A 22349-nucleotide genomic window follows, 5' to 3' on the forward strand; every position below is an offset into this window, starting at 1 on the left:
TAATGCCCAATGTGACATATTCGTCACAAAGCAATAAACATTAAAAAAAGTCATGATGATTTTTTTCTTTTTACCCTTGCAAAAAGGAAGCTGAAACAAACTAGATTACAAAAAAACTTTTTTTTATCATGGCTTCAACCACCTGGGTTCTGCGGGGTTAAATTAATGAGTTTTAAGTGAGCGCCTCTTACGTTTTAACAGCACTTTTTGAATGATAACATCAGTTTTGCTACGTTATTTAGAATTTTGTGTTCCTTTCTAATTGTAACTATTGATTTCTAATGTAATGATGTAAGTTTTGGTTACTAAATCTCAATTACTAAAGCCAATCATGAGCCAAAATTTTACTGCCGTATGTAAACCTGTGTGGGAAAAAGAAATTCGCAGCCAGCCAGGCAACTTCTTTTTCAAATGGAAAAAGAGTGATCTCTCTAGAAACTGAATGAACACCGAAAATGAACATGGAAATTATTTCAACGGCGTTTAAGGATGCACCAAAATAAATTCCATATATAGAAAATATTGCTAGAGAAAATAAAATTATGAGATGTTCTCAAGCCGAGTTGTTGAACTCGAGTTGCTGTTGAAAGAACTCGGCTTGGGTTTTGATGAACTCGAGTTGTACAACTCGAGTTGTACAACTAGAGTTATATTTACAAACTCGAGTTGTACAATTCGAGTTGTGCAACTCGAGTTGTACAACTCGAGTTGCAAACTCGGCACAGTCTAATTCTAATAATTCGCTATTAGTTCTAATTTTACAGTACATACATAGTTTAATTTCTATTAGCTAACGGGTGCCTATTGATGTACCATCGTTAATATAACCAGATCTACGGTTATGCTACCGTAATACCAATATATTGCACCTTACTTTTGAAAAGTCGCGTTGCGCGTTCACAACTCGAGTTGTGCAACTCGAGTTGTGAACGCGCAACGCGAGGCACTGTAAGGCGCCATAATTGCACAGCAGCTATGTAAGAAATTTCATGCCCTATAAAAAGTAAAGCTTTGCTACAAATATTTAATTACAAAGGTAATTGATTCGACATTTACAACGTCAGTAGGTTTGGCCGGAAAGATCAGCCAATGTACCCATGTCCAAAAAGTTGCAGCTGTTAGTCGTGTTCAATTTGGTCCAACCAAACTGAACATAGATTTGCCATTTTATAAAAAAACATACCTGTAATTTTTTAACACAAAGCTCAATATATTTTACCACACATAAATATTTAAATCATAGCTCAATATGCAACATATGTTATCACACAACAAAGAGACGACTCACAATGCAATATTTATACAACCAAGTCCGAGTATATGAGTGTATCCAAATACATTTGAACATTTACATTTGTGTGTCTTATAGTCAAATGGCTCATATCAAGTATGAGTTCTCATGTGCGTGTTGAATTGATAGCGTTGAGTAAATTTACTACTGCATATCTTACACTGAAATGGCTTCTCCAGTATGAGTCTTCATTTGAATTGTTAGATGATGGCTACGAGCAAACCGAATACTGAATATCTTGCACTGAAAAGGCTTCTCTCCAGTTTGAGTCCTCTTATGACTTGTTAGATTACTGCTTTGAGCAAACCAGCTACTGCATATTTTGCACTGGTATGGTTTTTCTCCAGTGTGAGTCCTCATATGACTTGTTAGGTGTTGGCGATGAGCGAACCGACTACTGCATATCTTGCACTGGAAAGGCTTCTCGCCAGTATGTGTCTTTATGTGACTTATTAGAGTATTGTGACATGCAAATTGACTACTGCATATTTTGCACCGGAATGGTTTTTCCAGTACATCCCTCGCCTGTGTGACTATGTTAGTCGATAGAGTTGTGGACGCTGGTCGGCGTATGTGGTCATGGTAAAAGGCTACGCGTATACGACTGATATCATTGACAATATAACCCGCTTATAATACTGCAGTACATTCTTCACCTGCCCGACTATATTAGTCGATCGAGTGGTGGGCGTGTCCATCCAAGCTGACCCGTAGATTTTTTTGTTAGGTGCTCTGTTGTATTCAGACTCCACACTTTTTCTGGAGAAATAATTTATTATTCTTTCGTTGGACAATTCTTCAGCGCTAATAACTTGAACATAACGCTACACTAGATAGCCAGACTACTAAGCACCATAGATTTTTGCTTAATGAGACGGTAAAAGAACTTGTGCAGTTTGGTCATGTCATGAGAAACATAATGAGAAGATGTCTGAACTGTGCTGCACCATTTGTTAATTTGTTACATTTATAATATTATTATTTTCTATTGCGTTAACTTTTATAGTATTGACGGTATTGTCCGAAGATTTCTCCATAAAATTATCCTCAAATAACGAATTAGTTTTAATTTTTTGTTAGTGAATTTCCAACATAAAAGCGAACATTTTTGGGTAAGTTTTGTTAAGTACCGCGTGAACCAGAAAACAGGTAATTACTTATGTTTACGACATCATAGCCAATTAAGATTCAGCTTTTTGTGATGACACAGATAATTAAAATAGCATCATTGACTCTGATGATGGTGAACGTAATAGTTTTGTGAGAGTAAGAAACATTTTAGAGGATCGTTTTAGCTTCGAAACGATCGTGGCTTCACATAGCTTTAGCAATGCACAAAGCATAGATACATTGAATTTTTTTGCATAGTACTATTGGTTAACATGTTAGCAAAATGAAATATATAACAAAAATGTTCTAGATAAGTTTGAAGTTGAAGAAAAAATTGTATACATATCATGAAGCAAAATCGGCAATTTTCAGTAAAGGGCTAGCAGTAGGCCGATAGCTAAACTTTACATGGGCAGCAGTTAAAGGGTAGCTCACAGCAAACACAATATGGAAAGTTTAAGGCCATGAAAACTATCTAGCAACCTCATTAGTCTTACACACAGCCAAGTTTTCAAACCCTGTTGATTAAAAACCATCTAAACACAATTCAGTTGTAATGCATTTCTGAAATTACACACCTTAGAAAGACCCAGCATAGGTACCCATAAGTATAGCAAAATAAAGGGAATTGATTGGGTGCGGGCTTAATTAACCCCATCCATAAATTGATTTAGCGAGGTGGCTGTACCATTGAATAACAATTCAGGACATATGTGTTTAATATCTTTGCTGAAGGTCATGTGTAGTTGAAAATTCATAGTCACTACCTACTATGGCTGTACTGGTTATCTAAAATTCTTAACTTAGCCATACATTAACTTTACAATGAGAGTGACCCGGGTGACTCAATTGTAGATTTCTTTGCTTAGACGGTACGTCAATTGGTACGTATTTAACATTACATCTTTTCTACTTCACCTTGAGACTGGAGTCCTAGGCTGGGCATGTACCATATGAAGCGGCGCTCAGTTTATTCAAAGAAAACAAAAGTTATTATCATGAATCATCAGTGAACCACGCACATAAATCTAATACAGTAAAACTCGGCTAAATCGACTTTCAAGGGACCGAGAGAAAGTGTTCCAGTTATCAGAGCGTTCAGGTTATGAGAACACTGTCACAAGTGCATGTATTATTGTATTCATCAGTACATATACAAACTATATATAAATCAAAAGCATTGATTGCTTGTTTCAAGTTAAGGGACCTCTCATGTAATGTTTTAACAATTTTGATCAGAATGTATGAATATTTTCCTTTTATTACTTGAGATTCGTTTGTTTGTTTTAGGTGATGTGACTGCCAGGACGTTTTCAGATTAAAATAAGCAAAACCTGATTGCGGTTGAAACTCTCAGAAAGAAAGACATATTTTTCTTTTGAGCGTTTTAACTAAAACCAGTTTAGCCGATTTTTCTTTAGGTTTATCTGAAGGTTACCTCGCTTCTCCTTGCTTGTTGAAGTTTACCAAACATCCGCTTGGGCTATCCCCAAGCGGATGTTCGATAAAGTTTGAATTTTGCAAACCTTTAGAAAAGTCGTTAACGGAAATATTTTGCCGATAGTGGTAATAATGACGCCTAAGAACTACTAAGAGTTGTTGTTTATCTCTATGGCTGAGAATAAAGTGATATTCTAAAGCGATAACAACCGTCTCGGTAGCCATTGGGCAAAAAACTGTTCGAGTTAACAAAGTTAAGGTTGAGTTATCTAAAGCATTTTATCATTGCGGGGGAACGGACCAAACAAATCCGAACGAGTTAACCATTTGTTCGAGCTATCCGAGGGCGAGTTATCTGAGTTTCAGTGTATATGGCTTGAAGCAATAAAGTCTCTACAATATGTCTTTTCATTTTATTGTTTTTATTATGAATATATCTAACAGCTCATTTTATATGCAGGAAGCGGTCAGACTGTTGGGGCATCTCCTTGTTATTACTTATATTATTGGTATCACGCTACCACCACTTCATATGTTATTGTTTAATGTTCTTTTGTCTGTGTTTAAGCTTGCCACATTTTGAAAAGAAGTTGCAGCGTTTGCGATAGCACAGGAAGTGTATTTAAAAATAAATGTAATGCATGTGGTAATTTCGTCTAATTTTTTTAAAACAGTGAGCTCGCTGCCCTTTTAATTCTGCAATATTTATAATAATTTGTTATGATCCAGAGGCGAAGCACCTAGTCACATCAAAATAAAAGTAAGCTGCCCATAAATATTCTACTTTGCATTTGTTTTCAGTTGTCAAGATAAAGTACCAGTGTGGGACCATTAATGCCATCAAAGCCACAAACTGTGGTGCATGTCGTAAGTCTAAAACAATCATCATTTAAAAGCTTCTGTGTTAATACTACTAGTCGTGATTGCTTTGCATGGTCTTTTAGCATTGAAATCTATTCTTGTTTTGCCTAAATCGCACTGTTCTCAATAAAGGCTTTAGATCATCAGAACTCCACTCCATGTGGAAATGCAATGTTGGTTTAGCATGCTTTGCAGTGCCAAGTTATCCATCAATGTCAAAATGTCAAAGTTTTACTCTGTATGCGATAGTTTTATCTGTACCCATTTGTTGTTTTCACAGCTATCATCTTCCGTGATTTGAAGGCAAAGAAAAGGATGTCTACACTTAAGAAAAGGCTGGAAGAGGGCTGGGCAGAAGACCACAAAATACTATGTGGACGCACTGGAGCGTGTTGTAAGTGTAGTAAAATATGTTTTGCTTTAAGTCAAGTTATAAGACTGACATGCCAAATTGTGTAAATAGAAAGTTTTAAATACGCTCAGGCTCACTTTTAAAACGTTTTACTTTTGCGGCTGCGATTCAGGTTTTGTTTACATTGAAATATGTCTGAAAATATGCAGATATCAAAGTATAGTAGTATCAGATACAAACGTGGTTAATGTTAAAAATCACTTGTAATTGTGGTTTTGAAGCCATGTGTTGGCGGTGACTACAACACTTGTGGATTGGTCCCCTGAAGCTTAACATGCCGGTAATAGTTGCACAATCCCAACTGTGTATAGGACAGCTTTCTTTAGTAGATGAAGTGAATAAGACAACAACTCGTGCAAAAGAGTTATTTTAGGAATACCTAGCATCCAAATAACTGAGAAATTAGTGCAACTTCTCCAAGCTCAACCAATCTGAACCAGCTCACGTCTAGTGCAATGGTATATTATCAGCTAGCAGAAGATTTGCTTTTCATGTTGTTGTTGTATTTCATGGTATGAACGAATGTATCATACACTCTTATAATATTGTTTATGTTCATTTTTACAGGCTGCCCACGCCCACGGTGCAGGTTTATCTGTTTTATGCCTGGTATTCAAACCTTCAGGCAAAGGTACCTTGTCTACTATTATCGATGAAGGATGCCACCAGACTGAAATTGTGTCAGTCATCAAAGAAGCATTCAATGATATGACAAGATGTAGTAAGTTCCCTTGGTCTTTTCAATGTACAGCAGAACATAACCTAATTGCCTGTTTTATATTACATCCTACTCCCCTATGCGATTGTTTTGTTGCAGAAGACTATGTGCAAAAGACCTATGAACCTTATAACCCCACATCTGCTTCCACTTCAGCTACTACATCAACTTCCACATTTGCTACTTTCACATCAACTTCCACATTTGCTACTTCTACATCTGCTCCCACATTAACTTCTACATCTGCTCCCACATTACCTTCTACATCTGCTCCCACATTACCTTCTACATCTGCTCCCACATTACCTTCTACATCTGCTCCCACATAACCTTCTACATCTGCTCCCACATTAACTTCTACATCTGCTCCCACATTCCCTCTACATCTACTCCCAGATCAGCTACTACTACTACTACTTCACCACCCACACCAACACCTACAAAGACTGTAAGTATAGTATTCATTATATTTTGTCTCAAAAGAAACTAAAATTTTAAATAATGTGAGATCATTAGAGAAACAATGCATATGAGTTACTTCCCCTTGTTTGGTCATATTTCTTCATACAAATTATGACATACAAGATGGACAAACAGTTCAGAAAAACTAATGCAGACCCAGCAATGAAATGTTCAATATCGTTTGTTGTAGAAAAGGTGTGCTGACAAAGCATGGCACACACAGAGGCACATAGTAAGTAAAGCCATAGCTCATTCCTCACTGTCTAAGTTTGTTGAACCTCAGTCAAGCGATTTCATTGCTGATATGTTTGTCTACGCCACGAGATATTTACTTTGGAATTGACGTTTGCTCAAATTTAAAGTAAAAGTAATTTCTGAATGCCATTGACCTTAGTACTGTTATTTTCCAGAGAAAGTAGAGAAAAAGCACGAATAAGCAGCGCTCCAGTAAGTAGAAAATGCTGTCTTATTTTTCATTGTCGTTGTGTTGAGTCTCTTATCAATAGTCCGGTAATGCGCTATGACCATGATGATGTTGACTATTTTGCTATTTGATTTTCTCTTAGGAAGGATGGCTGCAATGCAGGTAAATTTTTTCTTCTGTGTGGTGCATAGGCCACAAAATCTCTTGTTATTCTTTTCTTTCCTTCCCCACCACGCTTCTTGCGAGGAAAGGTGGGAGGGGAAGAAAAGAAAAATATAAAGAGAATTTTTGCTGCCCATGGGTGGTGTCTTTGTTGCCTATAGTGGATTTCACAAAACAACCCAGCAATAATATCGGTTATAACAACCTGGTGTCGTGATTTTGTTACCATTTTGTTTAATATGTCATAATTTGACATGTTTGTACGTCAATTGACAGCCAAATAACCACAACACAGCTTGCGTTTGCTTCGCTTACTAACAGCTTTGTCATAATCACGACATTCCAACAGCCCACAGGGTAGCAGTCAATGATCAAATAATTTGCTTTTTCCAGCTAACCATGGTTGAATTCAGGTGTGATTCGGGATGGGCTTTTTGCTTGTACAAATTACTTGTTGCGCTAACATGCTATGGTCTGCACTGGTTGCTAGCAGCTCAATCATTGCGTCTTTTTTCACTAAAGATATGGTTTTTATTTGTTGTATAGGAAATACTACTCCAGCAGAATATATTAACCCAAACTATTCTGACTCAGATGCAGAAGTGATTTTGAGTGAAAAGTTGGTAAGTTGATGAACAGTCAAAGGCACTTTTCCAGTGTTTCAGAGTACACATTGAAGTATACCAAAGTCCAAATCATGGTAATTTTTTGTCTTCCCATGCCAATAAACATTTATAATCTTGAGGATCCATCCTTTGGCAAAAAATTGCCTAAAAAAACTAAATTTCTAATTTAACTGGGTATGATCATTACAAATACCTGAAGTGGTGTACTCGGTAATCTATGTGTATTATTTTTAAATGTCTTTAAATATCTTATGGCACTGTTTTATTAGAAAGGTGCAAATTTGATCAATTTTTTGTGTCAGCGATGGGTAAAGTTACTGTCGAGAAAAGACAACTTGACACATATTTGGAATGCAAATTGATATTTTGTGTTCAAAAAGTTTCAACCTCTGGTCATGCATGGACTACATTCACTACTCTGTTTTACAACATGTTTGACATAGGTTTTCTGCCCCTCCCCTCTTCTCTCTTTCACTTTTCAATTCTCATAATTTGTTTCTGAATCTTTTTTTAGGGCAAAAATGGCAAAACACTGTACCTGGTGAAATGGAAACATTATTCATCACAGTAAGTTGCGTCAGCCGAATGTCTATTAGAGGCGAATATTCATGGGCTGTGTCATGGCTAAAATCCATGCTTTTAGTCATGACTCAGCTTCAGCCAATCGATACGATGGAAATAACAATTTAGCAGAGTATATACAAATCAAGAGTATCAACAATAGAGGAATTGATACTGTATTGAGTTGTCATTTATTAATTTGGTCATTGTTGCAACAAAGCACAATGACCTTATGTTAAGAGCGGAAACATGTAGCATCTTAAAACTCACAAGCTGATCAGGCTAATAAGCATCTCAATTTTAGTTTGTTGCAGAAGTAACACCTGGGAGCCCTCTGGAAATCTTAAACAAACTTTGGCACTGCTAAACTATAAGGTGAGTTTAGCCATTTACACAAGCAAAAAAGTGCTTTGCTGACAGTCTTATTGTTTTACCAAATCATTGATAACAGATCGCCACAATCATGAAGTCAAATTGGCACCCCTTTTATGGCTATAGGTTGCCCAATTTTGTCACGCAATGCATTCATATCATACATACGTATATGCATTCATATTATACAATTTAGTTGCAAGGACATCAGCGAAAAGAGTTTCACCTCTCGAGCTGAATCATCATATAGCCATGTTTTTCTGGGTGACTAATGCAGATCTTGTTTTGTCACTTCAGACAGTTTTTCTTTACAGTTTTTCCTTCTTTTGCAAAAACATGTCCAGTCAACCTGAACAGCAACTCCTATCTGCCACCAGCAACCATCCACATGCACAGACTTTCTTTCCTTTTTTACCACAAAGTTGTATAATATAAAAATATGTAATATAATAGTAATATAATATATCAAATAATAATCAACAGAAAATCACACTTTGTCGCAATAATCAATTCATCAGATCAAACTACATGGCTTGCATTATTCTATTTGAGGATGGGTAACAATGGGAAGATGAAATAGAATAGAACGGAATCTTGCTTACTCTTGAGTGGAGTTCCCTACACAGCTTTGCTGTGATTCTTGAATCTTATAATTATGTTCAATAAAAGTGATCACAGAGACCCCCTACACTTAACCGCCACATTCTAACACAATTCTAATCTGTTGTCCAAACAGGTTGATTTATGCAACTTGCTCACCTGCTTAGTCCATACAAACCATCATAAAGTTTTCGAAGCCTTAGGATGTGCACTGATGTGGTCCAGAACAGTTTTGTAAATCCCTGCCTTTCCATTATGGAAAGGCAGTGATGGCTAAAAGTGTCATGGCTGTCTTACTGGTACAGACACTTACAAGTATGGATAGACAACTCAAAAGTAGATGGATAAAATTTATCTATTAATGACGAATTTCTACAAATCTTGTCCAACATGTCTAATAACTTGGTATTTATACTGCTGAGCCATGTTAATACTGAATATTATTTCAGTGTTGCTAAATTTGCCTTAGTTCTCATGTGAAAAGTAAGAAATGTTCAGGATTTATATCCCCCCTGTGTTGCCGGTCATAGTTGAATATTTTAATAATTTAACTCAGTAGATACAGGAGGCTTATTGAAATGCATTTTAGTCACTTTTACCTGTATCCTTAAATATTGAAACGGTTAAAACTAGGTGCCCGACTTACTTCTCCATGCAAATCACAATACTTGTGGAAACCTATTAGTTTATTCACTCATTTACTCATGTTGCCCTGAATAGTTTTGTGAGAACGAATCTTCACAATTTTTAGGCCGCATGTCTAAAAAGTTGGTATTTATATTGTGGAGCCATGTTATTACTGAATACTATTTCAGTATTGCTACATTTGCCTTAGTTCTTATGTAAACAGTAAAAGAGATTAAGGTCTTATCTCCACCTTTTGTTGCCTGTCATAGTTGAACATTTTATATAATTCAACTCAGTTGATACAGGAGGCTTATTGAATTGCATTTTAGTCATTTTAACATGTATCCTAAGATGTCGAAATGGTTAAAACTAGGTGCCCGATTTGCTTTTCCATACAAATCACAATACTTGTAGAAACCTATTATTTTATTTACTCATGTTGCCCTGAATAGTTTTGTAGGAATGAATTTTTACAATTTTTAAGCCACATGTCTAAAAACTTGGTAATTATACTGCTGAGCCATGTAAATACTGAATATTACTTCAATATTGCTACATTCGCTTTAGTTCCTATGTAAACAGTAAAATATATTCAGGATTTATCTCCACATTGCGTTCCTTGTCATAGTTGAATGTTTTATATAATTTATTTCAGTGGATACAGGAGGCTTATTGAATTGCATTTTAGTCATTTTAACCCGTATACTAAGATATCGAAATAGTTAAAACTAGGTGCCCGAGTTGCTTCTCCATACAAATCACAATACTTGTAGAAGCCTATTATTTTAATTACTCATGTTGCCCTGAATAGTTTTGTAAGAATGAATTTTTACAATGTTTAGACCACATGTCCAAAACTTGGTAAATATCTTACAGGATGAAAATATTTGTTGGTTATAAAAATTCGCGATTTCACGAACAGACAACTCCGAGAATTATAAAATTCCGTGAGTAATTAGTTCTATTTTTAATCACAAGGGAGAATAACTTCTGCATCAAATTAAAAACTAGCCGCTAGGCTGGTTTTTAATATAAATACTAAATGTAGTTTAGTTTCAAAACATTTTTAAAATCATTGCTTGGGCTTTTGGCTAACACCATTGCCAATGCATCACATTTCATTACAAAATTATTCGAGGTTGTCACAAGATATGCATAATAGCGTCAACGCAAAAATAGCCACTAGGCAGAAGTACTAAACGTAGCCGAGTTCAAAAGCTTCTTTAAAATCATCGCCTGGCTTCGAGTTTTATTGCCATTGCATCAAACTTTACAAAATTCTTCAAGGTTTTCACAAGTTATTTGGCATGGCTTCGTCATCGCAAAAAATCTCTCCTAGTCTTTTTACATTGAAATCAACTCCATCAATCTCTAATACCGAAGTTGAGGACGATCATGATTCTGATCTGGACATTATGGTATGTCTTTGCTTTGCAGTGCAGATACGTTTTTTCCATAATTAACTGCAGTAGTTAATTCGTTTGTTTAAAAACCGATTGCTTTCATTAAACACTTCAGCTATTGTTTTTGTACTTTCTTAACACTTATTAATATTTTTTCCTTTTTGTGTTTACTGCAGATTGAAAATGAAACCACCTACTCTGATTATGAAAACTAGAGACAAGTAGTGATATTCACCGTGGCAAAAATGTTGGCAGAGAAGCAACCAGTCAACCAAGACCCCTTCATCAACAACAACTCCTTGATATCGCTGCAGCAAACATGATTAAATTATTTACTTTATTTCATGTATAGATATATTATAATTTATTACAAAATTGAGTGTACAAATAAAATGTTTCAAATACAAATACAATTTTACAAACGATGAATCTAAACTGATACTCTTGATAAGTGAATACTAGCGTGTAATGGTGCTCTCTGACTAGTTATTTTGGTAATAGCAGCTCTATATCGCTGTCACTGTCTTGGGTAGATGTTAAAGGCAATTCTCTCACTACTACGGGGCTGGTAAGTTAGTTATCATCATAAATCTCCTTGTGGCTTACTAATGCAACGTTATGCTGGTTGGCCAAAAGTTTGTGATCGTAAAGGCGTTCTTGTTCCTTTATTATAACAGATATATTCCCAACTATAGCAGCTGTGGTCACTTCAATTTCAAGACATCTCTGAATGATTGGTAATCTTTTAGGAATAACATCCACCACCCTTGCAGTCATTGTACCTCCGGATATGATGAAAAAGCTGCTTACTATACTTATTTCACGGGGTAGATGACCAACCGTTGCACTGTCTGCGTTTATTAGCTTTACTGTCAATGGTTCGTGTAGATTATTGGGCTCCTCTCTCACACTAAAACGAATAACAAAGCGGTAGGGATGGAAAAATAAATATTGCGTTTTACTAAAGTAAAATTCAATTATTAATTTGGTAAATGGTTTTAAAAAAACTCATCACTTACCACAAGTTGTTGGCTTATCAAAGGCCTTCAAAGCGATGAATATTCGTGAAAACCTCTGGACGCAGCAAAAATCGTTTACCGTAGCTTAGCATGATCGCCTCACAGTCGTAAGCTAAATATAAACCGGAACACGCGGTGTGCGCATGAGTTGGAATAACTCTATTACTAGCCGCAATAGAGTTAACTTTTCCTAGAGAGTGGCAGTTTTCAGCCGCAAATAAATTAATCCGCGAATATGCTTGAAAAGACACTTTTTGCGAAATATCACTCCGCGAATAAATTTATCCTGTACGGTATACTGCTAAGCCATGTAAACACTGAATATTACTTCAATATTGCTACAATTGCTTTAGTTCTTATGTAAACAGTAAAAGATATTCAGGATTTATATCCACATTGCGTTGCCTGTCATAGTTGAATATTATATATAAATGATACAGGAGGCTCATTGCAATGCATTTTTTGTCATTTTCACCTGTATCCAAAGGTATCAAAATAGTGAAAACTAGGTGCCTGACTGGCTTGTTATGACATTCTCACCTATTGTCGCATAGCCTAGACCCGCCTGAGAGAGGTTGTCAATTTTATTCTGGCTGACAACATAACATATACTGAAGGTTATACAAAAGACATTTCGCTTATTGTTGAGAAATAAGTTAATATGCTTTGTTATAATATGGCTTTGTGAGTATCAGCATCAAAAGTAATACAGAAAGTAGATCAGCATACATGTAAATCATGGCATTTTATTCCCCATAAAGACTTTCATCAGAGTCATCGTCATCCTTGTCATCATCAGATACATCTAAGTCCTGGCATAATGACACGGCTAGCTGCATATCCTAACAATAAAATAATTCAATGAATGAAATAGACAAGTTGAGTTTTCTCGATGTAGCCAGGTAAATCATCATTCATGACATCAAATAATACTGGATGTTTTTTAAATCTATCATTTTCTGCTATATGAAATGTTGTTGCTGACTGGCAAACAGTGATTGGCAAAAGCTTGATCACTTTGGCAGTACTGTTCTACCCCAATTTAATAGTACATACTTCAACTTCCTCAGAGAAGAAAACAGAGGATTTTTCGACCTTGTTTGGAAGAAATATGGCCTCTTCTCCATTGCATGTATCAAGTTGCTGGACTGAAAATGAAGAGGACTAAAATAGCCAGAAATCTCAACTCAGAATCCGACTAAATACTTAAAAAAGTATCTTATGTTTCAACGCGATGTTGTAGACAATTTGTTATAGAATGGACCTGCTAAAAACAACTGAGACATCACTATTGATACTATATCATGTATATTAAGCATCTACAAACACGGATAAGAAACTCAGCTATTGTTTTTATCATTGTATGCCTTTCCTGTTCTAGAATGGAGATTTCTTCTAGAGTTCTCTGCCACATATGATAGCTCTCCACTACCTTAAGAACATCATGTGAGAAGGTTATATCTGAAACATTAAAAAGTAACATCAGCATGACCTGTTAATATAGGGTTTTCATGTGTAAAAGTCAAACACGGGATGTCTAGATTGTTGCGGGTAATTGATATTTCATGAAAAAACTTACCTCAACGGACAACTGCCCATGTGAATAACCCTGACTTCAAACAGCTTTGCAGCTCTTAGGTTGATGTTTCTGGATGGAAGTTGCTGTACTCTAAAGCCTTTTTTTATAGCTGCAATGGTTTGCACGCAGACACGATCTTAACTTCTGTGCAACTTTTCCACTCTCTGTTAATATAAACAGCAATTACATTCTCGATAACACAATACATAGAAAACATTTCAACTTTGATAGTTTTTCAGAGAGATCACCTGACAAGCCTACCTGATTTCTTAAGAACATCTTCTTGCCGCAGGATATTGACTCTTAGGTCTTCCAAGACACCTTGTATGTCATCTGGTTCTGAAAAATAATAAAATATATCAATCACAACATTCTAATCATATATCTATATGTATATTTCTCAAAGTATGTATGCATGCCATTCCCGCCATATCTATTATTAAAATTGCTATTGTTAAAATAGCTACAACTGGACAATGCTGATGCAACGTCATGGCATTCTGTCATTAGAGGCCTAGCGCTTATTAGCAAGCTTAATTGAATTTTCTAGTGGCAGTGTGCCAGGATAATAGCATAGTGGCAGGCAACTCTCATCACTCCTCATTGTTTATAAGCTGATTTTTAATACCCAGGCAATGCCGGAGGCACAGCTAGTTGTTACTACAAGCTACAATGAGCATCTTTCACCATAAAACATAAATCTCAACATTTCATATTTGCATGAGGGCTTCATTATACTCATATTATTATGAGCATTATCATGAAATACAAACCATTCACTGCTAATTGACACAAAAACAATAATTTATTCTTTAAGCATGCAACAATAGTATAAGTAAAAAAACTCACTTGGTTGCGGCTTGGCAACAAGGATTGCTCTGGCCTCAAGTTCAACTAAAGTTAATCCAAATGAGTGGCAGTGTGCAACCACTTTTGCCTCTAAATGGGTAGTTGTTTCTTAGCCTAAAACGAGACGTACTCAGCACTATAATTCTTCACTTGTTGTATAACAGCAATAAAGCCATTTTTTATTGAACAGCTTGGTTTTTTGTCAAGAGTTAATACAAATTGAATCTGGGGAACAGTACGATTTCATCCTCTGATTGCTGCTTCTACATACTTTGGAAAGAGATGTAAATATATATTTGAGCAGATTGACAAACTTTCGGAGATTCCAAAAAGCTGACCCTTGCTCCAAGCGTCTCTGTCTACCTTGAAACAAGAGAATAAATTGGGAAGTCATACCATAGACAATTTGGCACTTGTGAGATTATATAACTTTCATTGTCATGTCTTAGATAAGTGCCAAAGTCACCAATGTGTATTGTCATTAATCAAGTTATAAAACATATCACAGTGGTACAATACATTTTACATTGTCAAATGCACAGCTAACAACTTACCCGATAGGTCTTAACTATTGGGAAAGTTATTAGCTTACCCGATAGTTAGGCCCTAAAAATATCTCGATTGACAATATATAAAATAGCGCTCACTGAATAAACTCAGCATCTGATGTCCTTCGCCTTGTTACTTTTCCCAATTAGGACATGTAGCTATTAACAAGTTCTGTAGTCTCCCCAGTACTTAATCCTGTTCCTACAGTGACTCTTCCACTCCGTTTCACCTGAAAAAAAAACAAAAAAAAAAAATTTTGGTAATACGAAACTTAAACTAAAGTAGATGAACGATTACTATATTCATAAGACAGATTACTGACAACTCCAACGTTAAGCTTTATTCATTATACAAATTACAGACAACTCCAACGGAGAGCTTTATTCATGAAACAGATACCTGACAACTCCAACGGTGGGCTTTGGTGTGCATGATACTAAGGAACGGGCGGTGCTGCTGTGGTAGCTTCTCCAGCCGCTCTAGCCAAGGGCAGTATCTGCACATTGTATCAAGGGCAATGAAATTTGCACATTCAAATTCTCTCTAAAGACATAATACATTAGCTTTATGGAGCGAGCATCACAGCAAAAACTATTTAAGATTTCTGCAATAGAAAGACCATTGTAATAAGTAGACAAGACTTTCCTGTTGCCAGAAAAGAAGTCGTAGGTTTTAGGCAGGTTTGTGAATTTTTTCAGCGACAGTAAAAAAGGTTGACTGGACCGATGATGAGGTATTATAGACAACCACCAATACCTGCATAGTGTATGGATATGCGTATATCTCCCCCTAGTCATATCCAATTCCTTCAACAGGAAACAATGGCGGCATGCAGCTAGCAAACAACCAGTCACATCCTTCTTGGAGAATGCTTTTCCTTTGGCAGACGCAGCCTTCCACACCGTATCACCACAACTATTGGAGACCTGTAATAACGATCTAGGTAATTAAGGTATATAAAGACAACCACAATTGGCCAGATTCATTGGCTATGGACCAGGACCCCCAGCACTTATCTTTTCAAGATATTCCAGATAGTTTATAAAATATTCTACATTTGACCCATCAGACTTAGTAAGATTTTTTTAACTTGGGTGGATGGCAGCACTATCAATTCAGTGCACTGATTGGTTATTCAATGGTACATCCACCTTGCTAAATGAGTTTATGAATAGGGTTAATTAGGCCTGCAACTAATCATTTCACTTGAATCTGCTATACCTATGGGTACCTACTATGAGTCTTCATAAGGTATGAGATTTCAGAAATGCATTACAACTGAAATTTGATTGGATGGCTTTTAATCAACAGGGTTTGAAAACTTGGCTGTGAGTAAGACTAATGAGGTTGCTAGATAGTTTTTACGACCTTAAACTCGTCGAATTGTGTTTGCTGTTATTTATACGCGCTACCTGGTCTTCAATGTCACTAGTAGAAATAAAAAACTCACTTGGATCCTCAATTCCTGATGAAGCTCTAAAATCAATGACAAGAATCCAATTGTAAAAAATGAATGAAAAAAGGCTTCCTCTTTGAATTACTACACAATAGCCCCACTTGGGAAATCTAGTAATATAGTGCGAATAATATTGTTTTTTGTCAAAACCTTAAACACACAACATCATATTAAAAGCGTTGGGTGCGTCCAAACATTTTATATGCTGAATGAAGCTAGTGCTTAGTAATTTGAAGATTTGATAATAAGCATAACCCACTGTCCCAAAATGAAATTAAACCCATATTAAATTGTTACTGTCTGTAAACACAGAGAATGCAAAAATGTGATATAATGTCGTTTCATTAGACATCATACCTGCCTGCAGCTCTATAGCAGAATAGTTTTGCATTTCCATCAATGTGAATCGCATGGAGCTTGTCCAAACATACAGGGCAACTTAACAAACAACCACCGGAAGCTTTAGATAAACAGTTTGTCTCTTGAATCCTCCATTCCGACATTGAATAGTTGAAAACATCTTGTTTGAGCATGAAACTCTAAACAACACCACACCACCTTTCAAAGCTAATGGAAATTTCTAAGAAATGTCACAACAGACTCTGTGTCTAGTTTTTCTGCTAATTGGATCTTTGCTTGATGAAAAATGCGGCATTGCGCAATTTGGCTGATTATATAGCTCGACACTCGTGATGTTATATAATGATGATATCACTAACATCCACTGTGAACATAAAGATCAGCTGTAATACCTCACCATCCAAGGATGAGATAAAGCTGACGGAATCTAACAAACTTTTAAGGTTTTAACAGCTCAAAGATGGTAAGAAGTGCTACAGGATTGAAGCACTCAGAAGAAAACTAAAGTTGAAGTAAGCTCTTCCCTCAACTTCAACAGGCCAAAGTCCATACTGGACCAGCTGTTGAGGCTCCCGCCAAGAACACAACAAACATGCTTCACAGGCCATAACGTTTATTTTTGGCTGACTATCCCTGAAAAATTAGTTCAGTTTTTACAAACACAAAAAAACATTAGCCTATTCTAGTACAACTAACCTAGGGTAGCCTATGTTAGTACAGGTAACCTGGGGTAGCCAATACTAATACAGGTAATCTAGTGCTAGTAGAGCTAACCTTTGCTAGTATAACTAATCAATTCAGTTGAAAACATACTTCCAAAAGTAATAATTCTAACCATCTCATATCTACCAAGTGGACAGAATACAGTTCTATGGCAGTCTTGGCAAACGTGATTAATGGCAGACTAACGATCATTTGGAAAATTATATGAAAGATGAAACATATAATCAGCTTTTATTATTTTCTTAATTTGTGATCTATATATTCGGCATATTCTTGATCATCTCAGACAACGAAATAACACAGCTAAGCTCATCAACTCTCATTTTTTCGCACTCTCATTCCATCTGCAAACAATCTTCCAGTCTCCCCTCTGTATAGATCCCAGTTTCCTTTCTGGGTCTGGGCGTAAGTCTTTTTACGTTGTCTCAATGACTTCAGTCTGGTCAAAATAGTATCATCCACAATAGCACATTTGACAGTACAACCAGTGTGATAGTTAAACATGAATATTAATGAATTATAAGATGTATGAGAAAAAAATATTCATTTTACAACCTCTCAGACTATGTAAAAAGACCAATCAGATTACAGCAGGCTCATTATAATAACAATTTGGCTCATGTAATAATTTGGCCACAAATGTATATATCTATTTATATTTTATTCCCCAATACAACTGTAATATCAACAATCAATCAATGACTCATATACCTGGTTTCAACCCAACTTCACCTCCAAAATAAAGTGTTAGTTGCACCTTTTTGGAGTCAGGCTCCCTCAAATTTTTTTTTATCATCTCGAACAACTCTCATTTACACTATACTCGGTGAGTTTTTGCTGACAACTGCTTTTTCAACAACCAGCAGTACCCTTTCTTCTTTTCATTATCACTTTGGTCGTGGGGAGGTTGACAGATAAATTTCTAGTTAATGATATTATAAAGAAAAAAGTTGACACGGGGTAAAAGAGAATAGACATACATGTTCGGTACCACAATGCATTATGCTCATAGGTTGAGGTATCCCTATTTATAAAAAAAAGCGTTTTAACTGTTGACTACTGCATAGCTTTTTGCCTTCAAGTGCTACGACGCTGTTTTTTCTACCAAAAATCACAGCATTTAGTTTTAACTCTTGCTCTGTTGATACTTAGACTATCGAGACCAAATCATCAATGTCTCATTAGAACTTTTACAACAACAGAATATGACCGATAGTGCCTTTTTTGGGTGACTTCATAGCAGACCAGATGATGTTAAATCCGAAAAAGCTTGTGTGTAAAGATACATATTTCTTGGCTCTAGTTGATGTTGCATCAATGCTAGCCATTTTATTTTTCTGTTATAGGTGTTAAGATAATGTGAAAACAGATAGGTAGGCTAAAATAAATTAGTGCAGACTTATATAACACAATATGAATATAAAACACAACCGGAAGTTAAGCTCTAGAAAACTTAAAATTGAGTAACAATTAAATTTGTATCATTAACTATAGGCTTATCAATAGAAGAACTTATTAAAATTCAAGACATGGCACTTGATTTTTCAATCTTTCCTTTATTGTTACAGTCGATTGGGAGTGGTGTTTAAATAGAGGCCAGCGCTGTATTTTTTAATCGGCTTGTCAGAGCTGTGAGAAGAAAAACTAAGTCATTTTACGGAGTAAGCGATTGTCCCCTATAGTTTGCCCTCTCTTTCCGATGGTGCAATATTAAAAGTTTTGAATGCAATAAATCTGCTAAATTACCTCCAACTTTTTAAAGGTCCCTAAATAAATATGCATTGAGAAACAGAGAAATATCTCTACCAGTTGATATATATTGCTCACAATCAGCCTGCAGTGATATTATAGCATGTGTCCCATTTGACGATTTGTGGCAGCTTTCAATTTTTATTTCAGTCTAAATTTGAAGGCATACCTTTATTTTAGATCTTCATGCACCAATGTTTCATAAAAACTCATTGCATTCATTGATATGTTTGCTACAGTTTACAACCAAAGGTAGCTTTTCATATGCAATAGAAGATGAGATACAAGCGTCATTAAATTGTAAGATCAGATTACTTCAATGATACTATTAAATAATATGCTATAAATCTGCAAGTTCATAAGTTATATAATGATAATCTATCAACTGCTACAAAAATATATTGATGAACAAGAGATATGGATGAACCGTACTTTTATTACATGCAAAAACAAAAATGAAAGTTTATAAACTAAAATATTGTCATAATTTGCTCACATAGCTGCACTCTGATTGTTGCTTTGATGGAAAGGACATTTTCTGATTTTCCAATACATTCCACAATGTCTTCGGACCTCAATTATTGTTCTGCAATGCCAAACTAGTTGATATTTGCGTCCAAACAATTTTTGGCCGAACAAAAGTTCTACGGGTTGCATTCAGCACAAATGCAAAGCGTAAAAGTTTTGCTAATTAATTGTAACCATTGGCCTAAAACCTGCCATTCATCTATCATCATGAATCTAAACCGTCTTGTTCTATACATATACTTCAAAGTATCAAAACCGCGTTTACAAGGAATTACTATTAGCACGGGCAGTTATTAATTATTTCCAGTGTTATTTTCAAAGTTTTAACGAACAAAGTGGAAAGCTTTCGAGTTGGACAACAACAAAAATTAATGTTATTGTCGTAAACGATACATTTTTAATACGATATTGTGGAAACCTTTTTGCTAATCACTCGATATAATGGTTTCATAATGATCAATGATTGTCAAAGTCAGATGGAAGTCATGTTGAAATAGAAAGTGGCGCTCTATTTTTCAACGCTTTTCTCAAAGTTACAGTTAAACAGAAGTGACGTTGAAATAGAGGTGGCATGCAATTAGAGATTTTACGGTAATCAGCAGTTTTATTCGAAATGTACTTACTTGGAGTCAGCTGGTACATATTGTTAATAAAGCAAACATAGAAGGTTTGTAAGGATGTACTCAATGAACTCTAATACAAAGGCTAGAAAAAGCTACTAAAGTGAGTTTAAACAAATAAAAAATGAAGCTCATAAAGTACTGTATATCATCCAAATTTAGTCTGAATGCAGTAAAAAGCTAACATGAAGGAGAAGTGCCATCTTGTGACAAACTGATAAATACACAGTTTTATATCTTCCTGAAACCAATAGTTAAATTTCGGATAGTGTCATGATCAGGTCATCTATTCTTTGGTCATCCGTTTGTGAAGACCATGAGCTAAACATGCCCAACAGACAAACTCAACTTATAAAAATTATTCCTGTCATTAGCTTTTTAAAATGATTTTCCAAAATGCTACGCAAAAGGCTCCACTTTTTCACATGAATACAATGCAAAATACATTATTGTCTATTTTAGCCATGAGCAAATACATTCAAAATGATAATGACCACTGCAAACGTCGCATCAACAAACTGTTGAGACGTTATACCGATATAGGAGTGTTAAGACCAGCAGTACACATGTTGATATAGCAACCAGGACAAACAGGACTGGCTATATGAAACTGAAGTCCTCTGACCACTAATACTAAAAATATCATCTATGGAAAGGTCTGTGACTTAATAGAGAATGACACAATATATTATAGTAAGATTTATGAATTTAGTTTTACCAATAAACCAGTTTGTGTGACAATAGAGGAAAGTTATTATCATATTCATTCGACTACCAGACATCAGAGCTAACCAACAACAGTTATCGTAATTATTTAAAAAAACATTTAACTAACCAGTTGGGTAGAGGTTATCAACACCAAAATCAGATCTAGGTTCTGTTCTCACTTCTGCGACCCCTAAGATAATAATGGGAGGTCCTCTAGAGAATATAACAATGATAATTGTCTTGTATATTTATTAAGTTGAAATGAAGTCCATGAAAATATAACTGCAATATAATTGACCACCTTCATCACTGTCATTGTTGATTGATGAATCACCAGGTTCTGCTGTAACTTCGGAACCTACAATACAAAATATCGATAAATTACTAACTACAAGCAGAGTTATAGTTCAACTAGGTATGAGGACCAACCTAAAAAGTTTTTGCTCCAAACTGACTGGTAAAAGCCTGATGATAAAATATTATGTAATTATGATACTATATATGGCTATAGTGGAACTAGTTACAACAGGAATGGGAATACAAGCCATGGGAATACAAGCCATGTATCTACAAGAAACAGCAGATATGGTTGTATAAATTATGATATCTGACAAATTTTTAGAGACATGAACTAAAGAGGAATTAGAGTGAGAGAAAATGACAAAAGTAAGCATGGTTATCAAGAACATTAACAAACAAGAAATCGGTACAGAGAACATGGTCATAGATGGCATGACTAAGGAGAACATGTGTGCGGATGATATGAAAATATAGTACAAAACCATAACTGATCATTAATCTTTATCATATACATACCATAAAACCTCAATATGAATGACATGACGATGCATTTTTCAACCCTTCCCTTAAAATAACATTTTATGAGAGGTTGCGCTTAAATAGAGATTATCGCTGTATTTTTCAACCATTATCCTATAGTGATGTTCTATCAGAGGTTGCATTCAAATGGAATGGGGGTGTTTAAATAGATTTATTACATTATGTACAAGTTAAGGCAGGTTTAGCTTTGGCTGATACTGATACAACATAAAGATCATAATCTCTTTCTTGTCTATTCTTGCAAGTTGAGTGATTAACCCAGAATGAGTATGATTGTGTAAACTCGTACAGCGTAAATGT

General features: G+C 35.5%; 1 protein-coding gene across 1 annotated transcript in view; it reads right to left on the bottom strand.

Moving 5' to 3' along the window:
- The window catches only part of LOC137387032 (zinc finger protein 26-like), an 81103-nt gene that overhangs the window by 36709 nt on the left and 22045 nt on the right, over positions 1-22349 (bottom strand). The window contains exon 2 of the mRNA XM_068073314.1: positions 1573-1769. Within this exon, the coding sequence (XP_067929415.1) occupies positions 1573-1769 (197 nt within the window). The remainder of the gene's footprint in view (positions 1-1572; positions 1770-22349) is intronic.

This window comes from Watersipora subatra, chromosome 2 (assembly GCF_963576615.1).
Source record: "Watersipora subatra chromosome 2, tzWatSuba1.1, whole genome shotgun sequence".
In the NCBI taxonomy this organism is placed as follows: Eukaryota; Metazoa; Bryozoa; class Gymnolaemata; order Cheilostomatida; family Watersiporidae; genus Watersipora; species Watersipora subatra.